The sequence below is a fragment of the Schistocerca nitens genome, chromosome 10, assembly GCF_023898315.1.
Source record: "Schistocerca nitens isolate TAMUIC-IGC-003100 chromosome 10, iqSchNite1.1, whole genome shotgun sequence".
Lineage (NCBI taxonomy): Eukaryota > Metazoa > Arthropoda > Insecta > Orthoptera > Acrididae > Schistocerca > Schistocerca nitens.
The window spans coordinates 26,703,294-26,720,743 of NC_064623.1; the positions used below are offsets into that span (position 1 = coordinate 26,703,294).

General features: G+C 39.0%; 1 protein-coding gene across 1 annotated transcript in view; it reads right to left on the bottom strand.

Moving 5' to 3' along the window:
* LOC126210065 (tetratricopeptide repeat protein 27) overlaps positions 1-17,450 on the bottom strand; it is a 132,393-nt gene that overhangs the window by 90,153 nt on the left and 24,790 nt on the right. Inside the window, exons 6-7 of the mRNA XM_049939185.1 lie at positions 16,855-16,970; positions 2,966-3,032 (exon numbers count right to left, since the gene is read on the bottom strand). Coding sequence (XP_049795142.1) covers positions 2,966-3,032; positions 16,855-16,970 — 183 coding nt within the window. The remainder of the gene's footprint in view (positions 1-2,965; positions 3,033-16,854; positions 16,971-17,450) is intronic.

A 17,450-nucleotide genomic window follows, 5' to 3' on the forward strand; every position in this document is an offset into this window, starting at 1 on the left:
GTATGACACCAACAAAATTTCACAATCTGGTTGGAGCACAGGCAGAAAGTACAGGTAACACCACGGTTCTCAGCACCTGGGGAAGATGACTCGGCCTGTTGTTGAAACACTGTGTGTAAAATGGAAAGAACAACTCAGTCGATTGCTCAAAAACACGCCAGTAGGTAATAACACAGCGAAAATCTGAGAGGAGTAACAACTGATGGTTTATAGTACAGAAGGTTTCACAAGTATCAAACTGAATGATGGATCCAAGTCTACTGTTCCACTTTTTCAGCATTACTGATTTTCTCTCTCTCTCTCAACCTCTCGCACGCACGCGCCCACACATACACACACACATACACACGCACACACACACACACACACACACACACACACACACACACACACACACACAGAGAGAGAGAGAGAGAGAGAGAGAGAGAGAGAGAGAGAGAGAGAGGCAGTGGGATGGGGGAGGGGGAGTGGGACGGGGGAGGGAGTTGAATATGTTCATGCTTATGCAGGGTGTATACGTGGACAAGAAAAAAAAAATTCCCGAATTTTTCCTGGATTCCCCAGTTAGAAATGCACTTTTTCCCAGGTGAAAATATACTTTTTTCCCGGACGAAAGTACACTTTTCCCAAGTTGAGTGACAATACACTTTCCCTCAGAGCTGTAAAACTTGATGCACAGCAACATGTACACTGCATATTTTCATATTACGGAAATATAAATGTGAATTCCACCAAATACACCACATTAGCTTCCAAAGCACTGAAACTGAGACTGGGATGTGCTTTTATCAGACAATCGTAGCTCGTGTCATGTGATCAGTCAATGACAGCATAGGACATGTGATGTATTCAGCCAATGGCAACATCACTGTGAAGCTGCACAGACACCCAAATAGGCAAAGTTAATGGTTTAAATTAATATACGTACGATACGGCTACAGAAAAAGCTAAGCTTTCATATATAATACTGGTCCTTTAAAAATGTTTTGCAGTTTTTTCCCAAGGGTGTAGTTAGGCAGCATCTGGCGAGCACTGCTTAAACTGCAGCAGCTGAATATCTCTAACGAGCATGACCACAAATTTCACTGCTGTGAATTGAACATTTCATGGGTTACCTGGCTGAAAAAAATGTTCCGTCAAGCACTTCGACTTTTCTGTAGAAAAGCCAATCGTGTGCGAAACTGCTCAAGAACTCACCTCACACTTTTTTGAAGCATAATTATACTTTTTGCCATCGTTACTGCATAATTTGTAATCTATGAAATAACTAAAACAAATATGAAAAATTAACCTTGAAGCTTGGTCTCTTTTAGCATGTATTATCCTTCAAGGTATATTAAAGACTGGTATGGCTGGTCCTCAAAGTGTCAAGCTTTGAATGAGATTCAAATGCTCCACAATTTATGAAATTTTTTGAACAAGATTCACACACACACACACACACACACACATACACACACACACACACACACACACACACACACACACACACAGTGATTTAAGAAAATTCATCACACATTCTCACACGTAATGAAGTTCATCTTGCGTAAAAGGAAATTTCCTTTGAAAGTAACGTTTCTCAAACCGCAATTCACAACATTTTCTTGTGGCCTGTTAGAAACGTAAAAAGTTGTGACATCACACTCATTGTAAGCAGTTTGTTGTCATGAATCACTGCGTAGTTTTCTTCGTAAGGCTTCTGACACATTTTGCTGTCAACAGATGCTTGTGTGTGCACCGAGTTCTGCATTTTCTTCGCAACTAAACTTGTTTGTGTTTTATTGCTGCAGTAGAGGGCTAAAGTAAAATTCCTCATTAGATTATCATTTCTTATCAGTCAAAATTACAAAAAATTAACTGAAAACTACAAAAATGAAAAATTCACAGAATTCTAAAAAATACATGTGTTTTGCCAGATTTCGAGGGCATATACAACCAGTTATGTAGGATATATTGTCATAAAGATAAAATTGTTGTAGTACTGTATACTGCAGTTTTAAAGCCCACACTAAATTTCAAGTAATAATCGCTACACCATTTAAGAAACAACCACAAAAAGTCACCTAAACTAAGAAGGTACATGTTCAGAAGGTGAAGACAGCAGAACCTCTGTAAATATCAACTGATTACAGTGAAAGCTCAGAATATACTGCTAGGACAAAATCTCAGTAAAGATTGCTCAAGTAATTCCCATCTCTGGAGATTTGGAAACACTGGTGTTGAGGACGAAGGAATGAAAATTAGTGTTTAACATCTCATTGATGATGGAGTCATAGGAGACAGGGCACAAGGTATTATTTGGGGAGGCTTTCAGCCACGTCTTTTCATGGGAAACACCCCACATGTCCCTTAATCAGTTTGGGGAAGGATACAAACATATTTGCCTAGTGCTGAAAATGTTTGTATCATCCACTGTGTTAGATGGTTCAGTAGCTCTATGTTCCACATTGCAAAAGATCGCAGGCTGCACCTTTTACATTGCAGTACCAATAACGTAAGGTTCATGTTCGCACCAGAACAACAATTTTCAGGCAATGAGATGCTAGAAAGAGAAATAACATGAAGCCAATATTAAAAAGCAGCAGACAAAAGAACTGGTAGAATTAATACACAGTCAAACAGAGATACAGAAAGAAATAACGTAGAGCAAAAATTACAAAACTGTGGAGAACAGCGCGACAAAAGAATCTGTGAAATCAGCACAGTACATTACTAAATGGGAAATTGCTATTTGCAGTGCAGGGGATATTTATTTCAAGATAAACAGGAAGAGTATGATTTCTACTCACATAATAATAATAACGTTGTTCAACAGCTAAGAGGTTTACGAACATGCAAGTGGTACTCCTCTTAAATATAAATAGAAAGCTAAAAGAGTAATGAAGTTTCACACAACTGTCACAGGGTCAGTTCACATTTATAAAAACTTCTAAAACAAGTAGGCAACAATAAAAACAGTATCTACCTCTAGGTAAGGCATCAGTTCCTCATCAGCAAGTCTGTCCTTGGGTTGAGATTTCTGGGTTTGGACACTGGAACAGGAATACTAAGTATGGTAACTAATTAAGTTAGCAACCAGTAACATCTCAAAATGGCACTTCTTAAATCATCTGTAGGTTGCACATCAGTCTATTACAAGCAAATACAGGAAAAATATGCAGAGGATTTATGATTTAAGAAATGAATATATACAGGCACACAAAAACTCAAAAATTGCACTAGCAAGCATTTTTAGAAGCCAAATATGTACTACAGTTTTCACTATTATGAGGTTGTACACAAAAGTTCCTGAAATTTGAATTTTGTGTGAACATGGTTAAGACTACACTGAAATACTTCTTTGTGTTTCCGAATACACTCGTCTCGAATCAGTGTGGATAGTGACTGCGAGCTGAGTGGTTTGGTCGGTTTTCGGTGAGCGTACTTCCGTTATCATGTTTCTATAAGTTTGCGGTTTTTGTCATGGTGACACAAACGAACAGTGTGTCTGTATAAAGATTTATAAATTTGAGACACTGCTGCAGATACACTTCACAGGTTGAAGTTAGCTTTTGGAGATAATGCCATAGGTCACACACAGACTTACAACTGGTATAAGTGTGTGAGAAACGGACGAACATCAACTGGTGAAGACAGCCATATCGGTTAGCCATCTGCTGGACTTCACGGCAGAACATGTTCCGAAAGTGAGGGAACTGATTCTTCAAGATCATAAACAGACCATCTGGTACCTCTGAAACTCCTTGGTAATAATTTATGATACACGAAAGTAAACTGTCAGGAAAACTGAACACGAAAAGGAATGCGAAGAATTCTGTGCGACAACTGACTTGAGACAATCGGGAGCAATACTGTGCAGAAATCTGAGGAGAGAACATCTACAGCTGGGTATTTCACAATAAAAATGAATGACCGCACATGCCCTACATTATTCATAGATTTTTGACTCAATTAAAAATGACAGAGAATGGGTAGAAACTTGGCTGACAGAAAAGGAAGCAACAGGAGCACAAATAAATGAAATGAATTTAGCATACACACTATGAACATCCACATTTCGACTAATGCAAAACTGAGACATTACCAGACAGTCTTCAGATAGCCAAAATGAAAAGAAGAAGAACGTACCAAGCACTTTAGCAAAGACAGACTTCCAGGGTGCATTTCAGAAGTGGTGGCAATATTGGAATTGGTGTATTCATCTACATCTACATGGATACTCTGCAAATCACATTTAAGTGCCTGGCAGAGAATTCATCAAACCACCTTCACAATTCTCTATTATTCCAATCTCGCATAGCACGCGGAAAGAACGAACACTTATCCTATATCTTTCCGTAAGAGCTCTGATTTCCTTTATTTTATCATGGTGATCATTTCTCCCTATGTAGGTTGATGTCAACAAAATATTTTCGCATTTGGAGGAGAAAGTTGGTGATTGGAATTTTGTGAGAAGATTCCATCACAACAAAAACGCCTTTCTTTTAATGATGTCCAGTGCAAATACTGTATCATTTCAGTGACACTCTCTCCCATATTTCATGATAATACAAAAAATGCTGCCCTTCTTTGAACTTTTTCGATGTACTCTGTCAGTCCTGTCTGGTAAGGATCCCACACCGTGCAGCAGTATTCTAAAAGAGGATGGACAAGCATAGTGTAGGCAGTCTCCTTAATAGATCTGTTACATTTTCTAAGTGTCCTGCCAATAAAACGCAGTCTTTGGTTAACCTTCCCCAGAACATTTTCTGTGTGTTCCTTCCAATTTAAGTTGTTCGTAATTGCAATTCCTAGGTATTTAGCTGAATTTACAGCTTTTATATTTGATTGATTTAGCATGTAACCGAAGTGTAACGGATTCCTTTTAGCACTCATGTGGATGATCTTACACTTTTCGTTATTTAGGGTCAAGTGCCAATTTTCGCACCATTCAGATATCTTTTCTAAATCGTTTTGCAGTTTGTTTTGATCTTCTGATGACTTTCATAGTCGATAAATGACAGTGTCATCTGCAAACAATCGAAGACGGCTGCTCAGGTTGTCTCCCAAATCGCTTATATAGATAAGGAACAGCAAAAGGCTTATAACACTACCTTGGGGAACACCAGAAATCACTTCTGTTTTACTCGATGACTTTCCATCAATTACTACGAACTGTGACCTCTCTGACAGGACGTCACAAATCCTGTCACATAACTGAGACGATATTCCATAAGCACGCAATTTCATTAGAGGCCAGTTGTATGGTACAGTGTCAAAACCCTTCTGGAAATCTAGAAATACGGAATCGATCTGAAATCCCTTGTCAATAGCACTGAACACTTCACAGAAGTAAAGAGCTAGTCGTGTTTCACAAGAATGTTGTTTTCTAAACCCTTGTTGACTGTGTGTCAATAGACCGTTTTATTCGGGGTAATTCATAATTTCAAACACAATATATGTTCCAGAATCCTGCTGCATATCAACATTAATGATATGGGCCAATTAAGTGGATTATTCCTACTTTTTTTCTTGAATATTGGTGTGACCTGTGCAACTTTCCAGTCTTTGGATACGGATCTTTCATCAAGCGAACGGTTGTATGTAATTGTCAAGTATGGAGCTAATTCATCACTTCCAAATGGGAATACTTTGAAGGTGATGATGCAGAATAATATCTCAGCATGAGATAATAGTATTAATTAAAACATTTTGGAAACTTTTGGATATCAATTCATTATTAACAGTTTCTGGTATGGCAAGTGTTAAGAGAAGAATCTGTCAGATCCAAGCTTATTATTAAAGAAAATGAACTACAACAGCCGTTATGGTGAAGAAACAAGCAACAAATTACAGAATCAAATAGATGACTATCAGAGCATATTGTATCAATATGTACAATGATGAGACTACACATGGAGCTCAAAGACCATGCAGGACATGCTTTCTTATTCAACAGTAGAGTAAATGCTCAGTTACTAACACTACTAGATCAGTAACACAAATACTTACAAAGGAAATTCCCCAGGTGTAAATAAACGATCTCGATGAAACTTGAAAGGGGGGGGGGGGCGGCATGCGTTTAAAGGGGTCAACATAATGCAAATGTATTTTTTTCATTTTTGCCCAATTTCACTTTCAACAGGTAAAACACACCCTGAAAGATAATTTGGCACAATAAGTTTACAGGCAATATCTTTAAAACCATGATGTATGAAATGTAACTAACATTCTTAAAAAAGTATATAATCAACCGTAGTAATAATTTGAAATTTTACGAAATATCCCACCACCATTAATTAACTTTACAAAAATAAAAACTTTTGTTACAATATTATGAAAAGAAAAGCTACCACTCACCATATACTGGAGATGCTGAATCACAGACAGGCACAACAAAAAGACAGTCACAAATAAGCTTTCGGCCAGCAAGGTCTTCATCGAAAATAGATGACACACACACATCTGCAGTCTCAGGCAACTGAAGCCACACTGCCAGCAGTAACATCAGTGCATGACGGGAGTAGCAACTGGGTGGGGGTAAGGAGGAGGCTGTGGCGGGGAGGGGGAGAGATAGTTGGGTAGGGATGAGGGACAGTGAAGTGTTACTGGGGAATGCGCAGGAACTAGGTGGAGAGAGGGTAGGGCAGCTATGTCCAGTCGGGAGATTAGATGGAGGACAGAGGAGAGATGCGGGGGAGGGGGGGGGGGGTTAACTGGAAAGGAGAGAAGTAAAAAGACTGGGTGCAACGAGGGCTGCGTAGTGCTAGAATGGGAACAGGGAAGGGCCCGGACGGGTGAGGACGACGACTAACGAAGGTCGAGGCCAGGAGGATTACGGAAACGTAGGATATATTGCAGGAAAAGTTCCCATCTGCGCAATTCACAAAAGCTGGTGTTGGTGGTAAGGATCCGTATGACACAGGCTGTGAAGCAGTCATTGAAATGAAGGATGTCGTGTTGGGCAGTGTGCTCAGCAACAGGCAGATCCACTTGTTTCTCGGCCACATTTTGTCGGTGGCCATTCGTGTGGGCAGACAGCTTGTTGGTTGTCATGTCCATATAGAATGCAGTACAGTGGTTGTAGCTCAGCTTGTGACTGGACTGGAGTAGGTGGTGGCGAGAGGATGTATGGGACAGGACTTGCATCTAGGTGTATTACAGGGATACGAGCCACGAGGTAAGGGGTCGGGAGCAGGGTTTGTGTAGGGACGGACGAGTATATTGTGTAGGATCGGCGGACACTAGAATACCACTGTGGGAGGGGTGGGACAGATAGTGGGCGGGATATTTCTCATTTCGAGGCACAACGAAACGTAGTCGAAACTCTGACAGAATATAATTCAGTTGCTCCAGTCCTGGGTGGTACTGAGTTACAGAGCGAAATGCTCCACTGTGGCCGGAGGTGGTGGGAAACTGGAAAGGTAAGGCACAGGAGATTTGTTTTTGTACAAGGTTGGGAGGATAATTGTGGTCTGTGAAGGCTTCAGTGGGACCCTCAGTATATTTTCAGAGGGACCGCTTGTCACAGGTGGCTAGGCTGTACGTAAGGGACTTACTTCTCGGTGTGGAACAGGTGGCAGCTGTCGAAGTGGAGGTATTGTCGGTGGTTAGTAGGTCTGATATGGACGGATGTACTGATGTAGCCTTCTTTGAGGTGGAGGTGGCTTGTTGGGTTGAGTAGGGCCAGGTGAAGCAAATGGGGGAGAAGCTGTCGAGGTTCTGGAGGGTGTCCTCACCCTCGATCCAGATCGCAAAGGTTTTATCAATGAATCTTCACCGGGTAAGGGGTTTAGGATTCTGGGTGTTTAGGAAGGATTCCTCTAGATGGCCCACGATTTTCCATTGTTTAACTTTTGTTACAACATAGATTACGGAGGATTTCATGCCGCATCCATCCTTGTCCAATACCCGTCTTCTGAATTACCATTTTTGGAAAATAAGCTGTATACAATATGCTGTCACAGCATTTTCAACATACATAATTAATACATCTAAGTAATATTTACTTGGATAATTATTTATTTTACCTATTTTTGATTCATGTTTTAAACTGTTATTTTATGTTTTTAACTGGTGTGGCTTCTTCTTCTTCTTTTTTTTTTTTTTTTTTTTTGTTTTTTTTTCAGTTTATGGTTTCACGTGTGTATTTAGTTAATTGAAAGTAATAAGTAAACCTTTATTACGATAGAAAATCATTCCAATAATGATAATCTGTACAGAAATGAAGGGTCAGGAAAAAGAATTAGCTAAGTCTTGTTTTATAAATTTTACAGAACATTTAACATTTTTAGTTAAATCTTTTCATGATCTTTCAATTCTGTAACATTTACACTTATTTTGAAAAATTAGAAACCTTAAGAAATATTCTGTAAATATATAACTATATTACTGCATATTTATTCACACTTTTGATGCTACATGTTAAGAAGTTGAGCAAAGTAACTTGTTCAATGAAAGAAGGGGCTGAGCCCATGAATTCAAATTAAAATAAACATTGAATTTTCCTTTATGACTTCACTTAAGAATCAAACTGCATTTAAAAAGCAGTACAAGATTGCGTTTTATGAGAACTTCAAGCAATGTAAAGACTGTCATAACATTTTCTGCTCCCAACCCACAAAAATTTTCCAAGTTATGCCTCACGAGAGATGGGTAGTAGGCCTGAAAATACATTCACGTTCAGGAAAAAATAGCAAACCTTCAAAGATTAGAGATAGGATGTTCATATTGACAGGACATGTACATTAGTACGGTCTGCAGAAACGATTAGCATTTCAGTCACCTCAGTTCAGCAGACGTCCCGTGCACGGTAGGCACAGGGTCCACCACGGTCGCCGATACCTCGTTCCGAGTGTGACGGCACCGACACGACCGAGGCGCAAATGGCGTCCTGTGGTATAGCCGTCTACGCTGCATTCGTCTGGTTTCAAAATTCAACTGTGGTGGTCGGCATTGGATCACAGCGCTGCATACATTGCTTCACTGTATCCCACACATTTTTGATTGGCGACAAGTCTGGTGACACGGCACGTCAGGGCGGAAGTCTGACATCCTGGACACCAATAAGGCACCTGTGCGGGCATTAACATGAGGTCGTGTATTGTATTGCTGAAAAATGGTATCCTGGTGCTGTGCAGAGGGTACGGCACAGGTCGTGGATGTCATCCACATAGGTCACACTGGTCACAGTGCCCTGGAATACACCAACTGTGATTTGTGGTTGTACCCAATAGCACCCCACACCATAAGACTTCTACTTGGCACTTTATGTCTCATGTGAATGCAGACAGTCATTCCATACACCAGTGTTATCTAGCACGTTTCTGCACATTCATCAAAGATAGGTAGAGACGTGGACGAGGCACGAGTAACCTGTGCCGTAATAAATGGTGACAGACTGTCGCCCCTGATAGTGTACAATGTGTTACAATGTTCCACTGCTATGTCATTCAGATGAGGTGTCAATCTTCTCGGAGGACGGTCTGGACGGTATGACCTTATCCGTATCATCGTGTTCTACCACCTTCCGTGAACCGTTCTGTACATACCCGTCGCACTGCTGAAGTACTTCATCCCACACGAGCAGCAATTTCCTGGATGGATGCATCACATTCTCTTCACCAATAATGTGCCCTCTTTCAAATTCACTGATTTGACAGCACAGTTGTCGCATACATCTGCGAGGCATCCTGCACGTCTGCTCTAGCCACACTGATCCATTACCTTCAGTTTATAGGGACCACGACTAGGTGGTGTTGCACCGTGATATCGATGTTGACCACAAACCTGCACACCGACACGGTTCAAACGCTCATCATTTCTGTAGAACATATTATTGTACATGTCCTTTGTTGAATATGAACATCCTATCTCTAGTCTTCAAGGCATTCTGATTTTTATGAACACAAGTGTATAAAATACAATAATTCTCAATTTGAAACTGTGACTAGTAGAGAGTGAGAGTGAGAGTGAGAGAGAGAGATAGAGAGGGGAGAATTGGGGTAAGGTTAGCAGATTATCGTACAAACTTACTGGTACAAGGAAACTCGGGCAAATCAAACTCTAGTCCGCTAGGTTCCTCAACTGAATGAGTCGATCTCAAATGCAGCAGTTCTGATGCTCCTTTATAACTTGTCCTGAATTTGGCAAGCATTGGGTGAGTTCTGCCTATGATGAGTGCTCTAATTGAACGTGTAGGAAGGGGACGCTTCATAAAAGTGTAGTTCTTATTTTGGTTGGAACACGAATCTCTCTCTCTCTCTCTCTCTCTCTCTCTCTCTCTCTCTCTCTCTCTCTCTCACACACATACACACACACACACACACACACACACACACACACACACAAAGCCATGCCAAGCTAATTGTAACAAAATGCAATAAGGAGAGGAGCAATAAGTTACTTTTAGTCCAATATACCGTATTTCGCTCTGTGATTTTCTACCAGACATAATTAAAGACACCAGGTTATGGGTGCAGGAAAAGGCACACATACGGTATCTGTTCTATGAATTCATTGCCTTTGATCGGAGTTTTATTCGTGTGAACCGTGACGCTCAAGTTCTGGAACCATCGCATTTCACTAGTCTATTGTGGAAAACCTTAATTTTTGTTTTGAACTGAGTATTATAAGTTTGACAAACATTCAGCCTACAAGAAGATGGATAAATTGAAAATGGAATTATTACAGTCAAATTTCTGGATACTGTACAACTGTGGAAATATCAGTTACAAATTATTTTTTGTGCTGAAAAAGTGCTCGATATTGTCAATGGGAAACAGAGACCTAATGAAGATAGCGAGAGTCAAACCACTTGGGACGACTTAAATGCAAAGGCGATGTTCATTCTATCAACTGCAATGGAATTTGACCAGCTGAAATCTGTTTTGGCGAGCACAAATGCAGCAGAAATGTGGGCCAGACTAAAGACTGTTCATGAACGGCGATCCACAGTTAATAAAATGGCCTTGAAGTAGAAATTTTTTGACTACAGAATGTCGTCAACAGTAACACTTGCACAACACACCAGTCGAGTCGAGTCCTTGGCACAAGCATTAGCTGATATTGGGGAACCTGTTCAGAACTGACAAAATGGCTAAAATTTTGCAATTTTTTCAACTACCTGGTACTCATGTGCTGAAGAACAATAAACTTTTGGTAATTTGACTTTAAGGTTATTGGAAGAAGAACAAAAACTTTTACAATGTGATGAAAACTCAACAGCCTTCACAGCAGTCAATGTGGACAAAACACGCAAGTTCATTTCAAATACTGGTAGCAACAGTGCATCTAACATGGTCAGTAGAAAAGATGTTGAATGTTATTATTATCACAAAAAGGGACATTTTAAATCTGAGTGCAGAAAACTTTCAGCAAAACTTAATACGAAAACTGACACATCTGAGCACCATGCTTTGAGGGCAGAACATGAGTATGTTTTTCCTCCAGGTTGCGAAAACATCTGGTTAGCTAACAGTAATGTGTCAAAACATATGACGTCAAACAAAGAGTGGTTCAACACATTTAAGCTAATTCAGTCAGATGATTCATTTGTTCAAATTGGAGACAACTTGATCGTCAAAGCAGGAGGCACTGGATCAATTGCAGTATTGTTATTAGTTAAGCGCAAATGGCAACCTCGCACTTTGGAAAATACATTGTATATTCCTAAGCTAAAGAAAAATTTATTTGAAGTGGGAGCAGTCACAAAAAGAGGAATGAAAGTTGTTTTTGATGACAAGAGAATGGAAGTTCGCAGTTCAGGTCTAACAGCAGCAGGAATGAAGATGGAAAATCAGTGTTATCAAATGCTGTTTAAATGTCCAGATGTACTACAGGCAAATCCTGTTTCCCTAAATTCCACCATGGCCTGGCATGAGAGACTTGGCCACATTCATTTCAGTGGTCCCAAGAATATCGCTGATCTGAACTTAATACCTGGTTTCAATATGAAGAAAGGTGAAAATTTTCATTGTGAACCGTGCCGGTACGGCCTCTGCAACCCTGAGTCAAAAAAAAATTACAATCTCCTGCAATGTCTCTTTCAATGAAGAACACACTTATAGCTTCAATATAGAACAAAGATATACTAAATTTTACCTGGGAGACCATGCTGCAGAAGATGTTTAGGAGGTATCTGAACAGGATGATACTGGTGAACATATGAAAGAAAATCAAAGGATGAATCTGAGAGAGTGGTCTAATCTGCGAGCACCTGCTTGTTTTCGGGACCGAGATATAGCTTGTTCTGCCATTATCTTTGAACCTCAAAATTTTGAAGAAACAATGGCATATCAAAAGAGTCATCTAAGTGCAAACAGGCAATGGGAGAGAAAATGACACCCTTGAAGAAGAACAAATCTTGGGATCTAGACCCATTACCACATAACCACAAGGCAGTTGGATGTAAGTGGGTCTATCATGTAAAGCAGAATTCTGACAGAAAAACTGACCGCTTTAAAGCTAGATTACGTACAAAAGGTTATTCACAACGAGAAGGCATTGACTATGAAGAGACATTCTCTCTTGTGGTCCGATATGATTCAATCAGAGTTTTATTAGCCATTGCAGCGTACCAAGGTATGGAAATTAGGCACTTTGATGTTAAGAATGCATTCCTGAATGGGGATTTGAAAGAAGAAGTTCACATGGAACAACCAAAAGATTTTGTTGTAGAAGTCTCAAATAACGTTTTCAAACTGAAGAAGAGCAGAACTAGATCTCAAAATCTTCTCACAAAGTTCTTCCAACATCGTAAACTATGTACATCCAACAGCTCTACCTGCCCCGTCGAGCCTTTTGGGATCACCAGATGAACAAGTTCCTTGTCCTCAGACACAACACTCAAAACAGTTTTTTCACATTAAACACCCTCTTTCCACACCTTTAAAAGAAACTAATTGAGAGTTTCTACCAAGAATTCAAAAATCTCTTTTTGAGGCCCCAAATGCTCTTGTGACATCACTGGAATCTAGTAAACTAACAAGTTTTCTATCCCAGTGCACGAGAAAAATCTGTATTATTTTTAGATTGTTGGAGAAGTCAATGTGAAAGGGCAAGGAGCTTGTGCATTTGGCGATACCAAAAAGCTCGACAGGACAGTTACTGCCATTGGACATAAATGGCATGCGATGTTGGAGAAACTCTGTGAGAAGATTTTCAGATTTTGTTCTGTTGAATGATTATGACTCCAATGTCCACTCAAGAAACAATACAATCAAACTTCTGTCACTAGTACAGAACTAATTCTTTCTGACAAGGTTTTCCAATCTACTGAAAAATGTCTGATACAAACCAGGATATTTAGAGGATTGACTGCCACAATCTGTGAGTCCTGATGAATTTTGTTTTATACTGTGCTGTCTGTCACATGTATTATGTGAAGAAATTTCAGTCATTTTACATGCGTGGTGCAAAAAGAGTCATGTTTTAAGCATTTCTTTAGATAATAATTTCTGTAATGATTTTGTACTGTAATAATGAGATACTTAGTTTTTCAAATAACAAAATACACATATGTAAAATGGTAAGTTAAAAAAAAAAAAACACCACCACATGAATTTCAAACATAAAATAAAAATTTTAAAAATGAAACAAAAATAATTAAACAAAGAACGAGAACAATAATGGCTGTTCAGATATTTTTATTAGGCTTGTTGAAAATACTCCGACAGCACACTGTGCACAATAAATGAAAAATGCTACTTTGCTTGACATTAAATGTTTGAAGATGATCTTGTAAGCCAAAAACTAGTGAAATAAAAGTAATACTGTAGAGCAAAAGCAAACTATTGCTTTTCATTTATTATGATGTTGCTCCACCAAGAACTGATGGAAGATCCAGTTAAGACTGCGTACAGTTTATTTTCAAAAAAATTTCAGACGTAAGCTTTATAACACATAGATAGATGCAGCATGAAAGCTTCTTTAACTTACACTGTAACAAAAGTTTTCAGTTTTCAAAATTAATTAACGGCGATGGAGTATTTTGTATTACAAAAGTTGATTATACAGTTTTCTAGAACATTAATTACATTTCAACTTTTACACGAAATACATTTTTCTATCTCAGGGTTTCAAAGTTATTCCTTCTAAAACTAAAAGGCCAAATTACCTTTTGGGGGTGTGTTTTATCCCTTAAATGCAAAATTGGGCAAAAATGAAAAAAATATGTATCGTACTATTTTGACCCATCTACATACATGCCTTCCATCAAGACCGTTTAGTTACACCTGGGAACGTTCCTTTGTCAGTTATTAATACTCCTAATGCAAGTCTTAAGCTATTAACACAGCTGCACTATTTCAAAACACACATCCATTTCTGTCTACAATAAAATGTGGCATATGAAAGATGAAGCTATTTTAGGATCTCGATGGAAGAATCTGGAAAGACTTCAATGATACAGATGAAATTTGTAGTCACAAAGACACCACTGGACCACATACAAAAACATAATAAAATGGATTCTTTCCCCAACTTTGGAAATCATTGTTTCCATTAAGGAAATTTAGTCCAGGGTTTAAGGGGCAAATACCTATTCCTCCTAAATTAATCTTAAAGTAGTTAAGAGTTACCAGAGAAAAGTTGTCACAGTTTGTGTCAACGGCCATAAAAAAAAAGTGAAGTCCCTAGCCAAAGCATGGACGCCTCTCCCATTAGCAAAATGGATGCACTCTTACTAAATTTTTTCATCTACTTTTACATCTATACTATGTCATTTCATGCACCACTATTTCCAATCCAAACCTAGTGTTCTTTTCACCCAAGTTTGTGTTGAGTGTATCACAACATCTTGTCGTCCATTACTGCTTCAATGAAATTGGGATCTCTGACGCCAGTCAGCCTTGTTATGCACCCACAAACAAGCACTTACTCACCCACATAGTAGTTGGAATTACTGTTAAGTGTTTGGACTGATATCAAACATATAATAGATGTCAGCCAACTATACAATATCTTTAATATAGAAAAAAATATACTGTTTGCAGTAAGACATGAATAAACTTCGGTCTTTTAGTATTTATTTTATTTCGTTTTACTGGCCATATAGCAAAAATTGCTCTGTTTGACTTAGTATTGTTGTACAAATATTCACAAGTAACAAGTACAAGACACCAAAACATCTTGCTGAGGAAGAATATTTTAAAATTTAAGAATGTAACATAAAGCTACACAGAAGAGAACTAATGCGAAACAGCAGTTACGAAAGTGACTCAGCAACCTCTAAACCTGTATGACTACCCTGCAATCCACACTTAAGTGCTTGGCAGAGGGTCCACAGAATGACTTTCAGACTATTTTTCCACTGTTGCACTCTTAAATAGAATATGAGATAAATGAACGTTTAAGTCTTTCCATGTGAGCTCTGATCCCTGTGTGTGTGTGTGTGTGTGTGTGTGTGTGTGTCTACTGCTGACAAAGGCCTTAATGGCCGAAAGCTTTAATTGTGTGAATCTTTTTGTTGTGCCTATTGCGACTCGGCATCTCCGCTATATGGTGAGTAGCAACTTTCCTTCTCTGGTATTGTAACATACAAATATGTAAAACAAATAATTGTGGCAATGCTGTATAGCACACAATTGAATCATCACCGAAACAGGTAAAACTTGTGAGAGCACTGACACACGTCACGTGCATGCATCATTTTTGCAACAGACCAAACCATGTTATACGTATATTTGCGACAAATACACGTTACTAATAAACAGATGAGTCCATTTTATAGACAAATTGAGCCACAACGATTGATGCGAGTACAATGGAGTAAACTGTTTATTCCTATTAAGTATTTGTTACATATTTGTGCACACTCTCACACATTTTACTTAAGTTTTAATGATGATGCAAACGGTATGCAGTATGTATTGTCTTGCACTCGGCCTCGCGCACAGTACCCGGAAAAATACGGTGATGTTACACTAAACAATAAGAGAACTGACTAAGGAAAACGCTTCGCACTGTGGAAGATTTCAAGACAGTTGTGCATATACTATCAAGAGTTTCCAGCACATCCTTGTGAAATACCACGATAAAAACTCACAATATGCCGGCTGAGACGCCCTCACTCCCAGGTGCCACAATATCGTGGTCGACTAATACGTATACTGTTCATTTTTGTTGGTATTACTTTATAATGGGTACAAGGCTGAAACAAACCAGCTGAGATGAAATAATACACCACCTTACTTTAGACTGAAATGGCCTAGGGGAAAAAAAAAAAGATTTTATTCTTTGTAATTTTTGGAGGCTATGACACTCAGGAGAAAGAAACTAACTGAGTAATCATATAAGTTAAATACCCACTGTATGTCCCTCAACAGCCAAAAACTCTCACATCACACAGAAAATATTCAAAAACATTTTGGAGTTCATCTTGAAAAGAGCGAAATCAATCATAGAACCGAGATTATGTTACTGTAAAAAAATAAACTCACAAGGAATTTGTAAGAAATATAACTATTTTACAAAAATTAAAATTTTATATTTCATTAGGATGATGAAATTGCTTACGAGTGCACTTTTAATGTGCAAGAGTCAGATAAAACTACAGGCACCAGAACCCACATTTTGTCACTTGTAACTATACTCTCTCCAGAAGTTTGAAGAAATGGACAAGAAGGGAATCCACATTGCATGAACAGATCATGGCTTAAATAACATTATTTGCAGATTTTGAGATGGTTTAAGGCTTGGCATGCAGAAATATGTACTGAGTTAAAAAGGTTAACAAACAGAAAAAATTAATAAATAAGTGGCTGACTGATCAAGCATCACTTGCAAAATGCAATGCAAGCCTAGAATTAAGTGCACACTTTTACTACTGTTAGGTACTCCAGAATTAGTTTTGCATATGTTAACAATGTTACACACAATGCACCAAGGATAACTGCCTGATCGGAGGGGCTCAGCTCGGGATATTCACCGGCACCACTGTCTTCTGCATACTGGATGCGGTTCAACCGGACATCGTCATCAAGTTGCAGGTCCTGCAGCAAAATTAAATGCAAAGTCATCTCTGATACAAAAAGTATAATAATTAATAATACATTGCAGTCTTTGAAAATACAATATAATTGGATAGATAAAAAAATCTGTGCAGTGGCACGAGAAAACGCATCTAGAAGTTAAGGGAATGTGCAAGCTTTCAGAGCCAGTGGTTCTTTCTTCTGGCAGACGGGCTGAAGGGGAAGGAAGAGGGATAAAGAATAAGGACTGGCGAGGTTTAGGAAATGGGGAGAGTTACAGAAAAGTTCCCCAGAATCCCAGGTCAGGGGAGACTACCTCGATGACACGAGAAGGAAAGACTGATTGTTAGGAACTGCACCGGATGAGATTTTAAAACATAAGAGCTTAAAGGTGTGTACGGTCTGATCAGGATATTGTGGAGATAGGGAGGGGAAGGGGGCAAAAAGCTAACTAGGTGTGGTAGGCAAACTGTCAGAACGGACCAACAACTGGCCAGACTT